Source organism: Desarmillaria tabescens (genome assembly GCF_030435595.1).
Source record: "Desarmillaria tabescens strain CCBAS 213 chromosome Unknown EV420scaffold_44, whole genome shotgun sequence".
NCBI classification, from domain to species: domain Eukaryota; kingdom Fungi; phylum Basidiomycota; class Agaricomycetes; order Agaricales; family Physalacriaceae; genus Desarmillaria; species Desarmillaria tabescens.
The window spans coordinates 155,648-177,476 of record NW_026848343.1 but is presented as its reverse complement, the minus strand read 5'-3'; the positions used below and the strand labels follow the sequence as shown (position 1 = coordinate 177,476).

General features: G+C 49.0%; 8 protein-coding genes and 2 non-coding genes across 10 annotated transcripts; 6 read left to right on the top strand and 4 right to left on the bottom strand.

Moving 5' to 3' along the window:
• Positions 1–27: 27 nt before the first annotated feature.
• Positions 28–2,675, bottom strand: EV420DRAFT_1276276 (uncharacterized protein; the record flags this gene model as incomplete). Its single annotated transcript, XM_060467950.1, has 14 exons — positions 28–469; positions 523–623; positions 680–845; positions 896–1,090; positions 1,141–1,229; positions 1,280–1,525; positions 1,573–1,652; positions 1,701–1,841; positions 1,995–2,058; positions 2,108–2,168; positions 2,217–2,233; positions 2,292–2,347; positions 2,401–2,506; positions 2,553–2,675. 14 exons carry the CDS (start codon positions 2,673–2,675, stop codon positions 28–30), a joined length of 1,887 nt encoding a protein of 628 aa, XP_060326136.1.
• A 1,979-nt stretch (positions 2,676–4,654) lies between these two features.
• On the top strand, positions 4,655–12,310 carry EV420DRAFT_1767553 (uncharacterized protein). Its single transcript, XM_060480925.1, has 10 exons — positions 4,655–5,224; positions 5,278–7,118; positions 7,168–7,356; positions 7,412–7,744; positions 7,795–7,973; positions 8,025–9,555; positions 9,606–11,489; positions 11,540–11,942; positions 11,997–12,067; positions 12,121–12,310. Exons 1-10 carry the CDS (start codon positions 5,020–5,022, stop codon positions 12,154–12,156), a joined length of 6,672 nt encoding a protein of 2,223 aa, XP_060326135.1. The 5' UTR covers positions 4,655–5,019; the 3' UTR covers positions 12,157–12,310.
• Positions 12,311–13,852, top strand: EV420DRAFT_1568662 (uncharacterized protein). The gene is made up of 7 exons (XM_060474178.1): positions 12,311–12,467; positions 12,523–13,030; positions 13,090–13,210; positions 13,257–13,318; positions 13,372–13,396; positions 13,450–13,663; positions 13,728–13,852. The coding sequence occupies exons 2-7, from the start codon at positions 12,677–12,679 to the stop codon at positions 13,753–13,755; spliced, it is 804 nt and encodes a 267-aa protein (XP_060326134.1). The 5' UTR covers positions 12,311–12,467; positions 12,523–12,676; the 3' UTR covers positions 13,756–13,852.
• Positions 13,853–15,923: 2,071 nt separating this feature from the next.
• Positions 15,924–16,009, bottom strand: EV420DRAFT_t223. The gene has a single exon. It is a non-coding gene; the product is annotated as a tRNA-Pro (tRNA).
• Positions 16,010–16,122: 113 nt separating this feature from the next.
• On the top strand, positions 16,123–16,881 carry EV420DRAFT_1276050 (uncharacterized protein; the record flags this gene model as incomplete). The annotated part of the gene is given in 4 exon segments (XM_060467939.1): positions 16,123–16,158; positions 16,212–16,284; positions 16,298–16,430; positions 16,482–16,881. 4 exon segments carry the CDS (start codon positions 16,123–16,125, stop codon positions 16,879–16,881), a joined length of 642 nt encoding a protein of 213 aa, XP_060326133.1.
• Positions 16,882–16,920: 39 nt separating this feature from the next.
• On the bottom strand, positions 16,921–17,858 carry EV420DRAFT_1276095 (uncharacterized protein; the record flags this gene model as incomplete). The annotated part of the gene is made up of 6 exons (XM_060467942.1): positions 16,921–17,017; positions 17,064–17,136; positions 17,185–17,288; positions 17,336–17,418; positions 17,466–17,600; positions 17,649–17,858. The coding sequence occupies 6 exons, from the start codon at positions 17,856–17,858 to the stop codon at positions 16,921–16,923; spliced, it is 702 nt and encodes a 233-aa protein (XP_060326132.1).
• Positions 17,859–18,017: 159 nt separating this feature from the next.
• Positions 18,018–18,111, top strand: EV420DRAFT_t224. The gene has a single exon. It is a non-coding gene; the product is annotated as a tRNA-Pro (tRNA).
• An 87-nt stretch (positions 18,112–18,198) lies between these two features.
• EV420DRAFT_873451 (uncharacterized protein) lies at positions 18,199–19,583 on the bottom strand. Its single transcript, XM_060483823.1, has 2 exons — positions 18,714–19,583; positions 18,199–18,653 (listed from the first exon to the last, which is right to left on the bottom strand). Exons 1-2 carry the CDS (start codon positions 19,475–19,477, stop codon positions 18,638–18,640), a joined length of 780 nt encoding a protein of 259 aa, XP_060326131.1. The 5' UTR covers positions 19,478–19,583; the 3' UTR covers positions 18,199–18,637.
• EV420DRAFT_1713720 (uncharacterized protein) lies at positions 19,554–20,455 on the top strand (the record flags this gene model as incomplete). The annotated part of the gene is made up of 1 exon (XM_060479667.1): positions 19,554–20,455. The coding sequence occupies one exon, from the start codon at positions 19,554–19,556 to the stop codon at positions 20,172–20,174; it is 621 nt and encodes a 206-aa protein (XP_060326130.1). The 3' UTR covers positions 20,175–20,455.
• A 630-nt stretch (positions 20,456–21,085) lies between these two features.
• EV420DRAFT_1647734 (uncharacterized protein) lies at positions 21,086–21,763 on the top strand (the record flags this gene model as incomplete). The annotated part of the gene is made up of 1 exon (XM_060478071.1): positions 21,086–21,763. The coding sequence occupies one exon, from the start codon at positions 21,086–21,088 to the stop codon at positions 21,761–21,763; it is 678 nt and encodes a 225-aa protein (XP_060326129.1).
• Positions 21,764–21,829: the final 66 nt, after the last annotated feature.

Here is a 21,829-nt window from a genome sequence, read left to right as displayed (position 1 = left end):
TCCGATAATAACGAATGGTATCATCCCTCATAGCGGGTCATAAGGAGTTCTCAACGGCTTCGAAGAGCCTTTCCACGATGGATATCCTGAGGTCGCGCCTTGAGAAGGTGGCGACATCGGCAACGAGGAATTCCGCGAGTGACCTTTCGACACTCCTAACAACGCAACACCATCCTCATCAGCTTCATAGTCTCCTGTGTCATCATCCTCTGCTACAATAGCACCTGTCCGCTTATCCAGCCGGAACCGCAGTCCCGTCAACTTACGCTCAATACTCTCCTCACTGTCATACGGCACCAATAACTGGCCGAAGCCTGAATGACTGGTCATCGATACGATCCCTCCGATTGACCCTGGAGGCGAAGCGATGAACAGGTGGCGACGCTGTCGTCGATTGATGATGTGAAGGAATGTTCCGATGAACCCGATGACGAAAAGCAACAAAGCGAGCACATGGCCAGGAAGTGAACTTTGAGCAAGAGTCATCAACAACAGTAGGAACCAAGAAAGACACGAACGTACTTGATGACCAGCCGCGGAACGTAAGATTCAAGTTGAGCTGATATCGTCCTGTTCTCAGCAACGAAGTAGATGTTTTTTGCTGTCAAAGCTAGATGTTGCGTCTGTTGATCATTACCATCAAAACAATGTCAATTCTCAGGAGATTGCCACGCCGTACATAGACGTTGTGTGTTATATCTAAGAACCCATTTGGAAGATCAAATATTGACTGGGGTCCATTTTCGAGCTGAGAAGCAAATCTAAAAACGGTTCCCGGGATGGCGATGTTGGTAGCATTTGCTCTGGCCTGGATGAACGGATTCGAGCTGCTATTAAAGACGACGCTACACATGCGTCAGACTCATGACACATGCGGCTGCAGCAAAGGACGCACGCATTGAATGGATGTCCAAAGAGAGGGGCACCAGTAACGTTATTAGGCTGCATGTAATTCTCAGTGGGGTTACACTCCGCAATCGTACGGTCTTGCAGGTATGCTTGGGCTGTCACATTAAAGGTTTGGATGGAGGGAGCACAGAATACAGTCCTCGCTTCAAATTCTGCATTGTCAGAGCGCTGATGAAAGTACCTTGTATCCGATATAATGAGCACTTCAAATTACGACATCAGAGAATGAACGCATACCAAAACATGACCGGTTGAAATTCAACACTTAGATTTGCCCCGCTGCCACATTCAAGGCTTACAACGCCGTACTGTATACCCATCTGAAAGATATGATTGGCTCAGCCAGCTTTGCCTTCAATCAATTACGTACCGACGTATTGACTGGCACCGATTGAGCGCAATCAGATATAGATATAGATTCAATGGTCGAAGTTGTTTCATTAAAAGTCGTGTTCCGTGCATTTTCACAATTTGGATTCGTTTGGATTCCTGTAGTATCCACACTGATTGTGGCGTTCAGGCCGTTGCTACTAGGAATGGCAAACTCGGCGGTAGCCCACCCGGCCTGGACGAATGGAGGATCTGTAAGGTTATTGAAGGCGGCTGCGTCCGCGAACTGGACGATATGTCAGCAAATAGATATTGATGAAGAATTTAACGCACCCCGGCGGCGGCAACAAATGCGTTCAGCTGGTTGACATCTGGTGTCAATCCAATGGTCCGCGTACTCGTTACCGTCGTATCTGGAAGCAGTTAGATTGAATACGCTTATCTCCGTTTTCTGGACGCACTTGAAGGCATTGAGCGTTGCTGAATCTGAAATATGGAGCTTGCTATGACCAGATGAGTGAGTATTCTACTAACAATACGCAACTTACCAAGAGGCTGTAAAAGGTATGTTGCACATGCTGTAAACGCCGACCAAAACACAACTCTGTGTTTGAACTTGGTGGAGTAGAACAAAGCGAAAAATGGCCTGAAGGACTGAATTCGAAATTCTTTCGAACATCACCATAATGGATGACATACCCAAGAGAGATCTATAGCAGGATTATTGACAGGTAAATCTGAAGGCAAATGATGACCTACATAATCTAACAATATGCCTTCCTCGACAGAAGCATTTCCTCTTGAAAGGACGACATATGGCTAAGAAAGTCAGCTGTAAAGAACACCAATCGCTGATTGACAAACACACCTGATACCACCTAAGATACCAATCTAGCTCACGCCAGAGAAATGCTACTGGTATGACAAATCTGTACACGGTCAGAAACTGCATAGATGCGCGAATCTCGCAACATTACATTGTAGGTACAAAGGACTAAAAAAGGACATCCACATGAGTAACGGGCTTGCGAAGCCTTGGCATTACAACTCACAAGCAAAAATTGCGCGGACGCAAATCCGAGCGGGTTGGTCTCGGGAACGCTGAAACCTGAGCCAATCGTTAATTGGGACCATATTCCACGAGCCACGGATCTTCCATACCCTGATTCTTGTTGGAAAGGTTGACGCCTATTTCGAGCGCCACTCCCAAAGCCAGCATGGAAAGTGGCGTTCCCACCACGACAGGCAGAGAAAGCGCAAGTGGTTTCTGCACGAATCAGCACATACAAATGGTGGGGATACCATGCACGTACATAACGTTTATCCTCGGATATTCGAGAAGGGATGAGGTGAGTCGACTCCCGAAACCGGCTCGAACCTTGACTGACGCTAAAACGAGCGCTGTCAGTCAGCGAAGGTGACTTTTGAGGCAGCATCGCGAGAAGGTGGGCAATAGTGAGAGAAAACCTCTATGCAAGAGAGGGGGTCCGGTCTATTCGTCGTCGTCGTTGGCAACAGTTCGCAACAGTAGAACAGCCTTCTCCATTGAACACGGACGTAGGCGTGGTGCAAACGGGATGGCCACGTGCGGACAATACGTCCGTGAGACTTTTTTGGTCTATAAAAGTAGATTCGACGATGAAGAAGCTGATCAAAATTTGCCCATCACGGTCTAGGTCATGTGAGGAGTATGCAGCATCTTTTTGTGAAGCTCACCATATAGTCCGCTCGCAAAGGATCCAGACGGATCGATTCCCCCCCCCCTTACGAGGATCATCCGTGAAATCGTGAAGAAACTATGTAAAGGTGAAAAGCTCCAGCTTCAGATGCCGGCGTTCCTTCAGTTTACCGTTAAAATACTGCGGTGATGCATGAGTGAGCACAGCATCATGGTAGTATCATGGTATAAAGAACGGTATATAGAACCGCAATAGAGGCATCTTGAATTGGAGCCCCAGTATGTATGGTGGTGGTTCCATTTCATGTCGAAGATTTTGAAATTGCTGCGGCGGCGGTGAGCTCTAGCACGTCAGTTGACGTCAGTCACGGACATTCCCCCTTTCATGTAAGTATATCTGTTGAACAGCTCACTGGTGTTTCACAGAACTTCTGAGCATGCTGGTGTGTTAGAGTCGTCAAATATTTTTGATCTGTCTACGGCCAGCCCTAATAGTAATACAGGCAATCGATTACATATTTTTGTACGCGCCCTGCTGAAGCAGGTGCAGCGCTGCAGACCACGTTGGGACAGGCTCGAACAACTTGCAGCGACGAAATTTACACAGATCTTTTCTTTGGCTCCCGACGAATATATCTCTATAAATTTTCTTGTCTGTTTGTCAGTCGATCCTCCCGCTCTGTAGAAAACTTGAATCCACCTGAATCGCTATAGCGAACTAGTCGACCTTCTACGGTGTCTCAAGCCTGTCTGCATGCCGGTCCCTCGTAAATACTATTTAGTACGAACGGCCAAGCTATCTTATCCGCCACCTCGTTTGGCCTGAGTTCTTGTATTTCCCTTGTGCTTCTTTATATTACATCTTCTTCCTGTCAAGTCTCGTATATTCATCAGTACCTACCATGAAATTGACTCCCACCCCTATGGAGGAGGAGAACGGATTTCAGGTCAATTATCCCCTGAGCAACAATTCAAACTACAACCTCCTATCAGCAACCGTTTCTTATAAACCACTACTATTGTGCCCTTCCTTTGGTTACCATAACGTCATTGGTACCCTGTAAATCCCTGAGACATTCGGGAGTGAACGCTCCACCTTTGCTCCATCCTCTTCACACTCACCAACATGGGGTAGGTGGTATAATAAGATTCAGATGTCGTTCCTGTACTAAGTCTTTCAAAGCTGTATTTGTTCTTGCTTAGCAGGTAACTAACTAACACCTTTCAAGCAACGTATTTTGAAGAGAAACGTACAAATCTACAGCTGTTTTTGATTGCATCGGTGAAGCCCTTAGATCGGTTGTTTTCTGCCTGGCTGCGATCATTGAGTGCATCGTAGCAGGTGTGTTTATTCCTGCTAATGGGGCCTGCTTCAGTAACTAATGCCTCGTTCCACAACGCTAGCTATCACTGGTGTTCTGGTGTTTATCTTGGATATCTTGACATGTCGATGTTGTCGGGGGTAAGTCTAATGAAATGTTACTACACGTATTTAAACTCACGGGGCTTGCTTTCAGACCCAGACATAGTACCGTTTCTTGACAACAGTAAGGCCCTTAGAAAAAACCGCCTCTAATGAACGAAAGACTACGACGAATCACGCTCGATATATTCCCTCGCCAGTTCTTTTGATATCTGCTACGTACACTCATGAATTTGGTGCTCAGTATATATATGAATTGATAATGAACACGACTATATATCATTGATGGCTGGCCACTCGGCTCCCATTATCTCCGAGCGGCGAGTCGTAAGTTTTCCGTGGTGATATTGCGCTTATCTTGCAGGGTCCAGATATCTTCGTTATCTTCTGGACACGACCTACAAAACCGCAGCCCCCTGCAGCACCAGTGATATACTCTCACTACCGATTGCATGAATACTCGGTATTGAGCAATGGGCACTAGCAACCTTAGTCACTATGTGTTGAAATTTACCTGATTGGTCATTGCCATGTGGCAAGCAAGCACATCATCAAGGCCCGGACAAATTTTTCCTCTTCTTCCTCTCCTCTCGAACACGAACCGTTGGCTCGAATCCGGGTGGAGAGGAAGACGACGACGAGAACCGCTACGTCCTGAATCCATTCTTTGCTATCAACCATGTCTACGACCCGTCCCGCGTTGTCGCGCACATCCAGCACACTGTTTCCGACGCCTCTAGCGACTGCACCCTACGCCCAAAATAATAAGTCGACGTTGTCTGGTGATGACGCTGTCCTTGAACTAGGCGATGGATCCGCTTTTAAAGGTATTAGTTTCGGTGCAGAGGGAACGAGCGTAGCAGGCGAATGCGTTTTTCAGACCGGTACGCTGTGCTCGTTTTTATGGAGAAAATTTTTCTGATTTTTCTTCTTTTAGGTATGGTAGGCTACACGGAGTCTTTAACTGACCCGTCCTACGAAGGACAGATCCTCATCCTGACTTATCCTCTCGTCGGCAACTATGGTGTGCCCAAACGGCCGAGCGCCACCTCCGACCTCCCAGCCGAGTTCGAGTCTTCTCGCATCCATGTAACCGCTGTCGTGGTCGGCAACTACTCCAAGGATTTTAGTCACTTCCTCGCGGAGTCGTCGCTGAGCGACTGGCTCAAAGAAAACGGGGTACCCGCCATTTACGGCGTCGACACCCGTGCCCTCACCAAAAAGATCCGAGAGAAAGGCTCCATGCTAGGGAAAATTCTCACCAGGAGGCCGGAAGTGCCATTGGGTCGGAGGTTATCGCTGAACCCTGTGTCTTCGCGGGCGTCCTCTCCACATACTACGGCTTCTTGGAGAGAAGATTACATCGACATTCCTTTCCAGGACCCTAACCAGATCAATCTCGTCGCAGAAGTATCAATCATAGAGCCACGGCTTTACACACCGACTGTCACTCCACATCTACACCCTTCAGGCAGACCAATCCGCGTTCTAGCCATCGATGTTGGCATGAAATACAACCAGATTCGTTGTTTCATCAACAGAGGCGTCGAGCTCAAGGTTGTTCCTTGGGACTACGATTTTCTACGTGAGTCAGAGCCATATGATGGCATCTTCATCTCGAACGGACCCGGCGACCCGTCATTACTCTCTTCGACCATTGCTAGGCTCTCGGAAGCCATGAAAAGGGCCGATAAACCTATTTTTGGCATTTGTCTTGGCCACCAGCTCCTCGCCCTTGCGACAGGCGCGAAGACCTCCAAGATGAAGTACGGAAATCGAGGTCACAACATTCCTTGTACAGACATGCTTTCGGGTCGTTGTTATATCACCAGCCAGAACCATGGTTTCCAGGTGGACACGCCAACGCTACCGGCTGGATGGAAAGAACTGTTCCGAAATGCCAACGACGGAAGCAACGAGGGTATCTATTGCGAAGACAAGCCATTCTTCTCCGTTCAGTTCCATCCGGAGTCGACTCCTGGACCGCGCGACACCGAATTCTTGTTTGACGTCTTCATTAAAAACATCGTGGACTGTGCCACCACTATCTCGCTCCCCGGTGGGAAGAAAGAGGACAACGACAAACGTGTTCCCCGTGCCAATGTCACCAAGGTCATCATTCTTGGGTCCGGAGGCCTGTCCATTGGTCAAGCGGGCGAGTTTGATTATTCTGGATCTCAGGCGATCAAGGCACTCAAGGAGGAAGGGATTTACACGATCATGGTGAATCCCAACATCGCTACCATCGCTACGTCCAAAGGTCTGGCCGACAAGGTGTATTTCCTCCCAGTCACGCCAGAGTTTGTCCGGAAAATTATCAAGTACGAGAAGCCAGATGGTATCTACGTCACATTTGGTGGCCAGACAGCTTTGAACGTTGGTATCAAGCTGAAGGACGAATTTGCGGAGCTTGGGGTGCAAGTGCTGGGAACGCCTATCGACACGATCATTACCACAGAGGATAGGCAGTTATTCGCGAGTGCCATGGCCGAGATTGGGGAGAAGTGCGCAGAGAGTTGTACTGCTGTCAACCAGGAGGAAGCTATCAATGCGGCAAGGACCATTGGGTTCCCCGTCATTGTCCGCGCTGCTTATGCATTGGGAGGACTGGGGTCCGGCTTTGCGCAGGACGAAGCCCAACTCAAGGCGCTGTGTAGCAAGGCTTTCGCTACTAGTCCTCAGGTTCTGGTGGAAAAGAGTATGAAAGGATGGAAGGAGATCGAGTACGAAGTGGTCAGAGACTGTCGCGACAACTGCATCACGGTCTGTAATATGGAGGTTAGTTGTTATTTTCTATCTTTCTAAAGCGCTAATAACACCCGCGCAGAATTTCGATCCCTTGGGAATCCATACTGGTGATTCAATCGTCGTAGCCCCTTCGCAAACGCTTTCAGACTCGGATTACAACATGCTCCGGACAACTGCCATTAATGTGATCAGACATCTTGGCGTTGTTGGTGAATGTAACATTCAGTACGCTCTCAATCCCAGCTCCCAGGAGTACTGCATCATCGAGGTCGGTTTACATCACCTTCTCATGCTCATCGTACTCATTAAAAATGTACCGCAAGGTTAATGCACGTCTGTCTCGATCATCGGCTCTTGCATCGAAAGCTACTGGCTATCCTCTTGCTTTCATTGCCGCGAAGCTCGGTCTGGGTATTCCTCTCAATGAAATCAAGAACTCGGTCACAAAGGTCACTAGCGCATGCTTTGAACCCAGCTTGGATTATGTAGTCGTCAAGATTCCACGATGGGACTTGAAGAAGTTCAACCGTGTTAGTCGCCTTCTTAGTAGTAGCATGAAGAGTGTTGGTGAGGTCATGAGCATCGGGCGAACATTTGAGGAGACGATTCAGAAGGCTATTCGAGCTATCGACGACCAGTTCTCAGGGTTTGCGAAGGTAAAATTTCTTCTTTTGACACAGGCTCGTTTCTGATGAGTATCATACAGAACGATTTCGTGGAGGATATCGACGAAGAGCTTGTTAATCCGACAGATAAGCGTATATTCGCCATCTCAACCGCTTTCCATCGTGGCTATAGCATCGACAAGATCTGGCAAATGACCAACATCGATAAATGGTTCCTGGCCAAATTGAAGTACATCTATGATATGGAAGTGCTTTTGGGGTATGTCTTCTGCTTTTTTGGTCTGTTCCTCGTTTGAATATCGCTCCTTAGTGGGTATGGTGTTTCGACTTTGACTCCGGATATTCTCCGTCAAGCGAAGCAGCTTGGATTCTCAGATAGGCAACTTGCTACTTGTGTGGGATCTACAGAACTCGCTGTACGCACGCTTCGCAAGGAGCAAGGAATAGCCCCCTTCGTGAAACAGATCGATACCGTCGCTGCTGAATTCCCGGCATTCACTAACTATCTATACACGACCTACAATGCAGTGGAGCACGACATTTCCTTCAATGATCGTGGTGTCATGGTGCTGGGGTCTGGAGTGTACCGCATTGGTTCGTCCGTCGAGTTCGATTGGTGCGCTGTCCGGGCCATCCGGACTCTTCGCGATCAAGGGCTGCCCACCATTATGGTCAATTACAATCCTGAGACCGTCAGTACCGACTACGATGAGGCCGATCGTTTGTATTTCGAGAACATCAGTTTGGAGACCATCCTCGATATCTATGACGCAGAGCAATCTAGGGGTGTCATCCTCTCAATGGGTGGACAAACACCCAATAACATCGCTCTGCCACTGTACCGCGAAAACGTCAAGATTTACGGGACGTCGCCAGAGATGATTGATACCGCTGAGAATCGGTTCAAATTCTCGCGTCTCTTGGACGAGATTGGTGTGGACCAACCGTTATGGAAAGAGCTCACGAGCTTCGATGAGGCTTACGCATTCTGCGAGAAAGTGGGTTACCCCGTCTTGGTCCGACCATCATATGTCCTGTCTGGAGCAGCTATGAACGTCGTATCTACTGGGGACGATTTGCAGAACTATCTCACGCAGGCCACTGCAGTCTCCCGTGACCACCCCGTTGTCATTACTAAGTACATCGAGCAAGCGAAGGAAATTGAGATGGACGCTGTTGCTAAGGATGGCAAGATGGTCATGCACTACATCTCCGAACATGTAGAGAATGCTGGCGTGCATTCTGGTGACGCTACTTTGATACACCCACCTCAAGATTTGGATCCCCAAACCGTGCGACAGATCGTGGATGCCACTGCAAAAATCGGGAATGCGCTCAATGTCACAGGGCCGTTCAATATCCAGTTTATCGCAAAGAACAACGAGATCAAGGTCATCGAGTGCAATCTTCGAGCTGCGAGATCCTTCCCATTCGTCTCGAAGGTGACCGGTATTGATGCTATCGAGATGGCTACCAAAGTTATGCTTGACCTTCCCGTTGAATCGTATCCGGAATCGGATCTTCCTCCCGATTATGTGGGAGTCAAGGTCCCACAATTCAGCTTCAGTCGATTGTCTGGTGCCGATCCTGTTCTCGGAGTAGAGATGGCGTCAACAGGAGAAGTCGCATGCTTTGGTCACGACAAATACGAGGCGTACCTCAAGGCTCTTATTTCCACCGGAATTGTGCCCCCGAAGAAAAACATTCTTTTCTCGATTGGTAGTTACCGAGAAAAGCTGGAACTACTTCCGTCAGTCCAAAAGTTAAGTGCCGCAGGATACAATATCTTCGCAACATCTGGTACTGCCGACTTCTTGACAGAACATAATGTTTCTTGCAAGGTAAAACGCTATGTCATGTCTTTGTTGTTCCCAACTTACATTTCCCGAAGTATCTGGAGACCCTTGGTGAAGACAACCGGGCCAAGCAAAAGTCCGAATACTCCCTCACTCAGCACCTCGCGAATAATCTTATTGATATGTATATCAATCTCCCATCTAAGAACCACTATCGGCGACCAGCTAGTTACACCAGTAAAGGCTATCATACTCGGAGGATGGCAGTGGATTTCGCTGTCCCTCTTATCACAAACGTCAAAAATGCCAAAATGCTTACTGAAGCCCTCGTCAGGAAGCTACCACTAGACGTATCGACTGTCGATTCGAAGAGCTCCCATCAAACCCACACTTTCCCCGGATTGGTTAGCATTGCGACATTTGTGCCCAGTCTTGTGGAACCAGGAAGCAAGGATCTCGAAGAAGCAACAGAAGCATCACTTAGCGCAGGATTTACAACTGCCATTGTGATTCCGATAGGTCATAGCACCCGGATTACGGATCGTGCGTCATTGGATGTAGCTAGAGCGAATCTCAAGGGCTCTGCTCATTGTAATTTTGCGCTCACGCTCGCTGCATCGGCACAGAATGTTCAGAGCTTGGACGACGAATTGCAAGCCGAAGCTAAAGCCCTCTTCATCCCCTTCAACATTGACCATGTCACCATCTCACTCTCTGCAGTCGCTGCTCACTTCACATCGTGGACGTCCGATAAGCCCGTTGTCACGAACGCAAAAGGATCCGACCTTGCGTCTGTACTGCTTTTGGCAAGCTTGCACAACAGAAGCGTTCACGTCACCGATGTTCTCACGAGCGACGACTTGCTGTTGATTTCTCTCAGCAAGGCTAAGCAGCTGAAGGTCACATGCGATGTGTCTGTATACTCGTTGTTCTTCAACCGTTCCCAATTTCCCAAGTCAACATGTCTGCCAACTATAGAAGATCAAAAGGCGATATGGTCGAAGCTCGAAACGATCGATGCCTTCTCTGTTGGTGCAACCCCTTATCTTTTGGCCACAGAAGAGGGAGAAACGACTTCGTCGTGGTCAGGCATGGAGGAAACGCTGCCCCTTCTGCTCACTGCAGTAGCAGACGGGCGTCTCACACTCGAGGATATCCGTCTTCGCTTGCATGATAACCCGGTTCTCATCTTCGGACTTCCTGAGCAGTCCAACACCACCGTTGAAGTGGTTGTTGGCCGTAAAGCTCCATTCGGAAAACGGGAAACATGCTGGTCACCAGCAGAGAAAGGTTTCGTTACGGGTGCTATCCATAGAGTCATTGTGCACGGCCAGACGGCTTTCCTAGATGGCGCCTTGACTTCATCGCCCAACGGTAAAGATATTTCGAGCGCGACAATTACCCACCCTTCCGCAGCAGCTTTGGTGTCTCCAGCACTGAAGGCAGCGGAGCCCGCCTCCTTGGGAGCTATCGCAACGCTTCCTATGGGCCCGCCTATGGCTCCGCCGGGGCACCCTACGATACAAGGCTCGGCTGTATGGAATATCTCTTCCCATCTCCTTCCCCATCCGTCGTTCCATCGTCGGCACATCCTCTCCGTAAAGCAATTCACCCATCGGGACATGTATGACTTGTTCTCTCTTGCTCATGAGATGCGTCTGCAGGTCGAGCGTAACGGGACTCTCGACGTCCTGAAAGGAAAAGTGCTATGCACCGCATTCTATGAACCCTCGACACGGACTAGCTCGTCGTTTGATGCTGCCATGAAACGGTGCGGTGGACAGGTTGTCCAGATCAGTGCGGATAACTCTTCCGTCATGAAGGGCGAGACGTTACCGGACACGATCAGGACTCTTGCTTGCTACGGTGATGCTATTGTGATACGGCATCCGGATGTTGGCAGTGCACAGTTGGCCGCAAAGTTCTCTCCGGTTCCTATCATTAATGCAGGGGATGGAATTGGGGAACACCCTACACAGGTACGGCGTTCAACTAATATTGAAAGCATAGTTCTTACCTTCTTTGATAGGCGCTATTAGATGTGTACACCATTCGATCGGAACTGGGGACTGTCAATGGACGCACCATCACTCTTTTGGGTGATCTCAAGAACGGGCGTACAGTCCACAGTCTCGTCACCCTGCTTAGTCTATATTCTGTCCAGCTCAACTTCGTATCACCTCCGTCGCTTGCTATGCCTGCCAACGTGGTTTCTGCTGCTCGGAAAGCTGGCATACCAGTCACGATATGCGAGTCCCTAGAGGAAGTTTTACACGACACTGATGTGCTATACGTGACGCGCGTTCAAAAGGAAAGATTTGAAACCGAGGCAGAGTGGTTGCAAGTGAAAGATGCTTACCGTGTAGACCATGCCGTTCTGTCAAGAGCCAAAGAAGATATGATTGTCATGCATCCATTGCCGAGGGTGAATGGTAAGTCATCTATGACTTTGCTGTGTAAACCTGTTCGCTGACTCTGAACCATAGAAATTGATCCTGAAGTTGACTTTGACTCCCGCCGTGCTGTCTACTTTAGACAGATGCGCTACGGTCTTTTCGTGAGTACCTCTTTGCTTAGTTGAATATGAAATCATTGACCCACCCCGTCTAGATTCGTATGGCCCTTCTCATGAGTGTCCTTCTGTAGATTGCGGACGCCCAAAAGTAATATAATATTTAGAATGTCAACATGCTTTGTACTACATAGAAAACAATTCGCTAGAGGCACAGGGGTTTACTCATCTCCGGATGGGAATGAAAATGAATGAGCACATCAACTATATGCAACTAAGAGAAGCTTACCAATGTATCCACATAACATTCCGCCCGTCACCGTCAACGGCCAACACTCGGATATATTTGATGCGCTCTTCAATTCTTCAAATTTTCTAATACTCGCACGTCCCTAATTTACAGCGTCGTGATGAAACCTAGGATAGCATAGTCCCAAAACTTAAGGTTCGTCGGGAAAGGTTCTCATCATTGGGCGCTTTTATGTGCTTCTTTGAATCAGCTCCATCTGCAACATGCGGACGCAACGAACTTTCGTCTCTGTGTCCGAATTATAGATATAAGTATGCTGCCGTACGCATGTAACTGTTGAACTTCGGCACACGCACACTCGCTTAGGAGACTCTAAATACCCTTTCATCTGTCACTCTTTCGCTATGGATCACTCTCAGACTCCCGACCGTGCTGGAAACTCTCATTCTCAGGCCCAGGGTGGCTCCTCCCTGGCTCTCAATTCTGGCCCTGGACCTACGATCGCAGCCCCAGTCCCAATAATCAGTCAAGAGAGGAATCCCTCGACATACACTTCCATCAGACACAGCTCACCTCTATCCGACCCGGGCGACGCGCCTACTGGCAGATCGGACACGTCGTACGCGCCTCTCCACAGCAGCCTCTCGAACAACCCCTTGCCTCCCCTGCCAGCTCAAGACTCGATCTCACCTGGGCGGAGGGCCTCACGAAGATCCGACATTGACTGGATCATCCCCGTCGACACCAGGTCGGAAAAAGTGCGTCTTTGCTGCCTCATGGAAGAGTGCGTGTGGCTAAACCCACGCTTTACTCATAGCCTCCACGTCTTAAAACAGTAGGCGAGCGTTTACAGCCCACCCTGAGCACTGCGGAAACGTCGAGGGAAAAGTACCTTTTGAAAGCGAGGATGTCAGGTTATGCGCTTAACATCGCGATAGGTGGGTTATTATTCCAGACGTAACTAGTCGTGCTGAAGTCGTTCAGGTCTGCAGGTCCTATTGGGTGCACTTACGACGGGGCTATCGGCTGCGACGTCCGGGAAACAGGTCAGATTTGAGCTCTTTCTATGACAAATTTCTCAAGCTCAACGCTTTCCTAGACCTCGATCGCTATATCAATCATTGGTGGGAACGAAAGAACTCATTCCATTCCATCCCTCATGCTCATTTTCTTCCAGGAGGTATCTCAACCATGGTAGCGTCTTACCTCGCTCGAGCTCGCGGTTCCAACGAGCCTGAACTATCGATAACACGCGTGAAAGATCTCGAGCAGTTCATCCGAGAGTGTCAGGCATTTCAAATGGACCACGGGCACAATACCGGACACGAGTTTGATTCGCAACTGGAGAATTTCAGGCGACGATTTGAGGAGCTACTGGGGAATGCGAATGGGTAAGTTTATTGTTAGCTGTCGGATTTGAAACGCGAAGGAACCAACTGATGTTTTTCTGTGCAGGGAGCGAAAACTGTCACCACCGGTATGAAGATACCCGTTGTAATTTATTTGGGCTGTACAATCATAGTGTAATACCATCACTAATGCTTGGCAAGAAAATCTATGAAGATCTGATCTGCACGCTATATCAAGAGAACATTCACCTTGTCTTTGTCTAATCATTCCTACCCATGATACAGTGCCTCTTTTTTCAATCTGCGCGTTGCGTTGATTCGCCAATTATTATAAAAATCACCAGGGGGGCACCACTCGCGTTTTCTGCTATTATCAGCCGAGTTTGGATTTCTGCATCGGTGGTGATGAGTCGCGCGTAGTTCACAGTCTACCTCGCGCGTTCAGTCCCTTGAACCAATTGTTCTAGAAAGTTGCTGCATCTTATAGAGACGTGTCCAGATATATGAGTGCACACCGATGAATTTGACACGTTCCACCCCTATCTGGACGACCATAATTCGGATGTGCTCTTCTTCCGAGAAGGGTCGCTACCAAGGTCGACCGACAAACCAAGGAGTTGTTCCTGCACTGCAAGGATCGTCGGCGCGTGTCGTTCATTCATCCGGTGCCGGATGAGGTCAGAGAGTGACGTCTCAGCTTCTGTCGAGGCTGGTGCATCGAGATTGAGAAGGTCGAGAGCCTTTGGACGAGGTGGTGTGCTCACCGTCCCAAGGGAGGTAGGTGGGCGTACCGTATAATGATAATGGAAGGTGTAACGTGGTTGAAGTTGAAGTTTATGGACATGTCGCCTTAGAACACATCCCGACGATTGAGAATAGAGATAGATTCAGCAATGACAATGTAATTCTCTTGAACATTCCAATAACATAACATTGCATGTACAAGTAACTTCATACCACCGGAACGATAGCATGTCTAAGTTAGACCAACTTCTCCTTCTCAAGGAGGGTCGACTTATGCTTCCTAGGACGATTTTTCGCCCTGGGTAACGATGACTGCAGGCGTTTAAATTCTCGACTATAGAAGGCGGTAGCAAGACACCTCGACCCTACAAGTGGGAATGTTAGACCAGCTAACTAGGTGGAAGTGGCTCTAATCATATACCAAGTACCGTCCTCTGCCGCCCCTCGGAAACCATCCACAAGTGCTGATTGATATCCCTTGGATCCCAGGATCCAAGCTGCCTCTCATATATGGTCGTAGTGTGACGGAGGCTTCGGACACCATGGTGTACCGTCTCACGATACGACCCTGGTGATACTGCAGTGGTAAAGAAGGACGGAGGGACACCGACGTTGCGCAAATCCGACAACGCATATGACCAGTACACCGATCCGCGGGACCAATAGCCTTGGTCCTTCATAGAAATACGAATACGCATTTGTGTCTTCCCAGAGTAAGAGGAGGAGTCATTAGAAAGGAACCGGTCGTAGCGGGCTCGAATGGGAATACCACGGAACGGTGATATTATATCCCTGCCAAAACCAATCCAAACAATCTGGAAAGATATATAATCAACATGTTTGAACAAAACCTGGAAACCACGGATATTGGGTAGATGAATGAGATAACGATAGGCCCCTTTTGCTGCTCTTTCTCCATTTTCGCGGAGGTCGACGAAGCAGGTAATGAAACAGGTAAGTCGGGGGATAAAGTCATGGTAGATGATGGATTTTTGGGCCTGTAATATGTCGCATAGGTAATCCAGAAATGCGAGGTTGGTGATGTACAAATCCTGAGAAGCAATAGGAGCATAAGCAGCTTTCCACGTTCGGTTAACAAGGGGACAAGTGGTCATGAAGGATGTTCGGGCCGAGGATGGCATTTCAGAGCGCCAGGCCTCGTATATGACACACTCTACAAGCTCTAGAGGAAACGTAGTCATGGTGAAAGGACAAGGTGAGAGTAGTCCAGGAGCACGGGCCGTGAATGTCGATGAAAACAAGTTCTGCCTGCTTGAAATTCGGCTGTAGTGCCAAGGGTACTTTCCCAGTAAACCTTTATGGCTCCTAGCCCCGATAAGTGACTCGGGGGGGCCCGTATCGATTCAAAGTGGAGGTGAAATTGATATTCAAACTACGGTAACTTACCGTAGCAAAACCAAACCCCCCTGGGGAAGGGCCAGTAACAAAAAGTCACTTACAACTCCCCTGGAGCTTTCGTACGCAACGGTCGCAACCTTAGGACTCCAGAGTCCAGACTCCAAGCAGCAAAATTTAAATGGTCTAGAAACATGCCCACGGGCCTGACTGGGAATTGAACCCAGGACCTCCTCGATGAGGATGCTTTCACCCTAACAAGGAATCATACTACTAGACCATCAGGCCGTCAATTTAGTGTTATCCCTTGGCCCAGCAATCTCCGCGGACGTGATCCTGTTTACCCATCTGGACTTTCCTTCAACTTGAACGCATCTGATTCTCCCTGCTGTTGTCCCACGATGAAGAACAAGAACCGACAAACGAAATTTCCTGTTGTGAGTTCGCGCACCCTGTATGGCAATATCCTACTAACTAGGTTGAGTAATAGGCCCGGATAAAGAAGATAATGCAGAAAGACGAAGAAGTTGGCAAGGTAGCACAGGCGACACCCATCGTGATATGTACGCCTCTCAGGCTCGAAACATCAGATAACTTCTGACGCATCCACTCCAGCGAAAGCCCTGGAGATGTTCCTCGGTCTCATCATCGAAGAAGCTCACAAAGTCACGTCGGAACGGGGGTCGAAAAAGGTGGAAGCGTATCATCTGTGCGTGTCACATCCCGCCTGCTGTGACCATCTATGCTGATGCTGATGTAGAAAACATGCTGTGGAGACGACGGAGATGCTGGATTTCTTGAAGGAGATTGTGGAGGGTGTGCCGGACCCTTCGGCTGGTGGAACGATTGATATGGATGTAGAGCCGGCGGAGGGTGGGAAGAGGAAGAGAGGAAAAGCCAAAAAGGAGGGTGCTGCACCGAAGGATGGGAACGCTGAAGGGGCACCGACGAAGAGAAGGAGGAAGAAGAAGGGCGAGGAGGAGCCGGTCGTCGTGAAGGAGCAGGAGGAGGCTAAAGACGTGGTGATGGAGCAGGAGCCAGAGCAGGAGCAGGAGCAGGAGCAGGAAGAGCAAGACGAAGGGGAAGATCAGGCAATGAATGGCCATGGGAATGACGATGAATGGGACGGAGACGACAAGCCGTTCATGCCTAGACGGTAGCATTAATGTTATATGGTACAGTACACAGATATTCTACATTCAGACGAGTTCTGCATCCCCTCGTTCTACTAGATGCTCTACGACGTAGAATGGGACGAGCGTGAGCTGATCTTTCTCCAAGGACAGAGTCGTGCCGCTGCAACATGATTAGAACAAGCAAACAAGGGATCGACAACACGTACTCTGGCAAACGAACAGGTGGGCATTCTTTGAGTGCATAGGCGAAAACTGCTCGAGATTTGTTGGGCTGTGTCACTAGAGAGAGGACTGAGAACAGTCAGGTAGTAACCCCAAATGACATACCCATAGACGGGACAAATATGGGCTGGTCGTCGAGATGCGCCTGAGCCGGTGGAAGACTCTGCAGTACCGAATAATGTAAATGCCGATCCGTATGTTGTGCTTGGCTGACATCGATAAGTACCGCATACAACCCAAGCAAAAGCCAACCCACCTGCTCGCATACGCCTTTTCTGCTGTTGTCAGCCGCGTTTGGATCTCCGCATCGGTAGTGATAAACCGCGCGTATCTCTCAATCTACCTGGCGTTTAGTCTCAGCCAGTTGTTCTCGAAAGCTGATGCACCTTGTACAGCCGCGTCCTAATGTATGAGCGTACAATAAACTTGACGCGTTCTACTTCTGTCTGCACTAGCATAATCCGAATATGCTCTTCTTCCGAGGTGGAGGGGTCGCCACGAAGGGCCTGCACCGTGTCTGTCTGCACGGAAGTCAAATAAACTAGTAAGCTGACAACGCGTAAGCGCACCTGCCGCCGTATGTGGTCGAGCAACAAGCCAAGGAGCTGTTCCTGTGCTGCAAGGATCGTCGGCGCGTGTCGTTCGTTCATCCAGTGCCGAATGAGCTCGGAGAGTGGCGTCTCAGCTTCTGTCGAGGCTGGCGCATCGAGATTGAGAAAGTCGAGAGCGTCACCTTTGGACGAGGTGGCTAGCAGAGTGTACTCGTCATCCCAGTCCATCAAGGGAGGCAGGGTGTTGCCGAGCTACGTTCTGGGGTAAAACCTTCCGCGATTATTCGAATTGTTACGTCGTATTAGTAGATTACAAGGGACTGAGGTAGAGTATAAGGCAATCGACAGCGCGGGGCTTGGAGAGCCAGAGATAGAATGAATAAGAGTGGCTTGATGGTCTAGTAGTATGATTCCTTGTTAGGGTGACCACCGCATGTCGTGTTTATCGAGGAGGTCCTGGGTTCAATTCCCAGTCAAGCTCATTTTCTAGTGAGATTCGTTTTTTTGTTACCTATAGTGAACTTTGATTTGAACTTTGAAGTCTGACGCCTCGGACGCCGGACGGTTACTCGTTACTTGTATAATAGTCACCGGTCTAGCTAGTATCTGTATGTAATTCAATTCGTGAAAAGAGGTTTCTTTAACTTCGAATTCTTACAGGTGTCCATCGGACATCCATATAGGAGCATACAAAGGAGCCGTCCTGCAACGTGGAAGCTTATAACGACCCTCCTTTGTCATAGCGTAGTAATATGAACATAATGAAATATAAAAGGGAGTCATAGTAGGAAGCTTTGCAACAACGCTCCTTCATCGTAGCATAGTACTTAGACTCATGAAAGAATGATATGTTTGTACAGACCAACGTCCGAAATTCAGTCTTACATACAGTACGGTACTGTGAACAGAGCGCCTCTAGCAAAGGAGATCAAGTTGCACCATAAGGATCATATCTTATGGGTAAAGACCACTGCACCCGTTTGTATTCCAACCAATGGAAGAGTGTGTTAAGACACCCTAACTCTAGATAAATTGTTAGATCATGCAGACAGCGGAGGTCCCACTGCCCACGTACTGCATTGCCTTTTGGAAGCCATCCACAAGTTCCGATTTATATCTTTAATATCCCCTCGATATTGGTATACCTTTGCGGTTCGATGGAGGTTGCGGATGCCATCAGCTGTTGTCCCATGATAAAGCGCGAATCTTGGGTATAGGAACCATGGCACGCCTCCAATGACTCTGACTTTGCGCAATTTCCACATTGTATCCGTCCAGGTTGAGGAGTGTATACACCTCAGAGGGTCCGTATCTGTCATGGAAATACCAACGTCCAATCGTATCTTCCCTTCCTCGTCAATAGTAGACAGGTACCGGTGCCAGTAGGCTCGGACGTAAATAGGAATATCACAGGACTCCGGGAAAAGTGGATTTCGCCCCAAACTGACCCAACCGAGCTCGAAAGAAAGGTATGGAACGAGCGGAAAGAGATTTTTAAAGCCAGCGTCATTGGGTAGGTTGATGAGATGGTGGTACACTCTTTCCACAGCTGCTTCGTCTGTTTGGTCTCCGAGGTAGACATAGCAGGTAATAGTACGGGTAAGCTGGGGGATGAAGTCATAGTAGATGATGGATTTTTGGAGCCGGGCTATCTTGCATAGGTAGTATATGTATGCACGGTTGGTGATGTAGATATCCCGAGAAGCAATAGGGGCATAGACGGCTTTCCACGTTCGGTTAACAAGGGGACAAGTGGTCATGAAGGATGTTCGCATTGAGGATGGCATTACAGAGTGCCAGGCCTCATATATGACTGTCTCTACAATCTCTGGTGGAAGTGTAGTCATGGCGAAAGGGTGAAACGGTTCACGCCCTACGGTGGTTCAACTGGTTGATCGGTCATTTTCTGTTTCGGCGCATCACATGGCCTGTCTCGCTCTCGCCAAAGAGCTCCAAAACCGGAATGTCGTGGCCACCGTACGTAGCACTACTCCACTCGAAGGCATCGATACCCTCACCGACGTCGACATCACCTCTGACGCCTCCATCGCCAAAGCTGTTCAACATCCCCTCGTCCAAGAACTAGACATCATCATCATCAACGCTGCCGTAGGTGGGCTCGATTCTCTCCTCGCTTCCTCTCCCTCCACTCTAGAATCCCACCTCGTCACCAACATCATCAGCCTACACCACATCATCTCTGCTTGCCTCCCCGCCCTCCGCCAAGGCAGAGAGAAGAAGATTATCTTCATGTCCTCTTCTTCAGGGTTTTTCCAAATCGTAGCGTCCCCTACACGGAGGGTGCGTTCAGGGGTCTATTCAGTAAGCAAGGCAGCGTTGAACATGTTGACGGCGCAATATGCTGATGAGATGAAAGAAGAGGGATATGTGATCATGCCGGTGCATCCGGGGTCGGTTGCGACGGATATGGGGTCCTCGGCTGGGAAGGGAGGTATGGAGCCAAGTGTCAGCGCGAGGAGGGTCGTCGACGTTGTCGAAGCGCTGAAGAAGGAAGACAACGCCAATTCTTTTCCAGTTCGATAGAACTCCGATGCCTTGGTGAATAATAGATACGTCCCGCTACTGGGTGTATTATGTGCCTAGGAGAGCGTGAATTGCATTAAGAGTCTAGGAATCAATCCATTTATTTGTGGGCCAACGAGCCGTAAGCAGCAAAACCTGACACGTTCGTCTTGACGCCAAAGTAAGACTGATGTGAGAAAGGTGCACTGCGGGAGGAAGCAAGATACGCTCGATGGAAGAGGGAGGATTCGTCGTCAAATTTCAGAATAGATATGTTGTTGACACAGGAAAGATATCACTAAAGTCATTCCGTCTGATAGTAGGTGGTAGAGCATGAGAAAAAGCAATACTTCAACAGAGAGTACTAGCACAACACACGTCGAATCCAGGAGCCAACGCGGTGTACGAAGAGGTCAACTGCTAGAAGGATATAAAGAGAGGAAGAAAGTGTGCTGATGTTCATGAATATGCAGCTCGTTCATACTTCAAGTTCAAGCTAGCAGGATGGGGAAGAGGCCTTGATAAGCTTCAGGTCTTGGTCCGAATACAGACGCACCCCCCTAAATTGGCTGGTTCTATTGACGGGCACCCTAAGCCCTTGATTGCGACGTAGGAGATAGTGCGCTGTCAGACGAGGCCGAGTACGCAAAGTATATCCCACATGTAATCCGATTGAATGGAACCAAGTGGCAGGATTCATATTAGTTTGGGATGGGGTCAATGGGAGCTACGGCATGCTGACTTTCACTCTATACAGGTACAAAAATTCGCACCAGAATTATACGTTCGGTATCGATTTGCAGCCTTCTTTAGCATGAATTGAACTCGAAAGATCTGCCCGCCGTCCAAACGAGGCACATATCCGTAGCACCTTGTATATATTAGTATCATGCACCCCAAAGCTTAAAAACACCTTACTCTGCACACCTGTCATGCCCAAAGTCCTAGTCGTAGGCGCATCACGAGGATTAGGCTTGGCCATTGTCGAAGAGCTCCAAAACCACCCCTCGACCACCGTCATTGCCACCGTGCGCGGCTCCATTCCTCTCGAAGGCATCGATACCCTCACCGACGTCGACATTTCCTCCGATGATTCAATTGCTAAGGCAGCGCAGCACCCTCTCGTCCAGGTCCTCGATATGATCATCGTCAACGCTGCCATGGGTACACCTGGAAGACTCTTATCCACTTCCACAGATACCCTATCCGAGTACCTCTCCACGAACGTCGTCGGTCCACACCGAGTCGTATCCGCCTTCATCCCGGCGCTCAGAAGAGGCAGAGACAAAAAGATTGTTTTCATATCCTCCCGGGCCGGGTCGATGCACACTCAGATTGGCAACTCGTTTGGTCTGATGGGGCCATACACCGTCACCAAGGCGGGGTGCAATATGCTAGCAGTGCAGTACCATAATGAGTTGGAAAAGGAAGGATTCATTGTGGTGCCGGTGAATCCGGGATGGGTCGCAACTGACATGGGCAACCTTGTAGGAAATGGAGGAATGGAACCGAAAGACAGTGCAAAGGGAATCGTGCGTGTCGTGGAAGGATTAAAGAGAGAGGATAGCGCAAAATTTTTCCAGTTTGATGGGACGCTGGTGCCGTGGTAGCGAACGACGACCTAGAAGCATGTACTAGGCCACTAAAATTGGCCGACACTGTAGGCCCACAGTCGT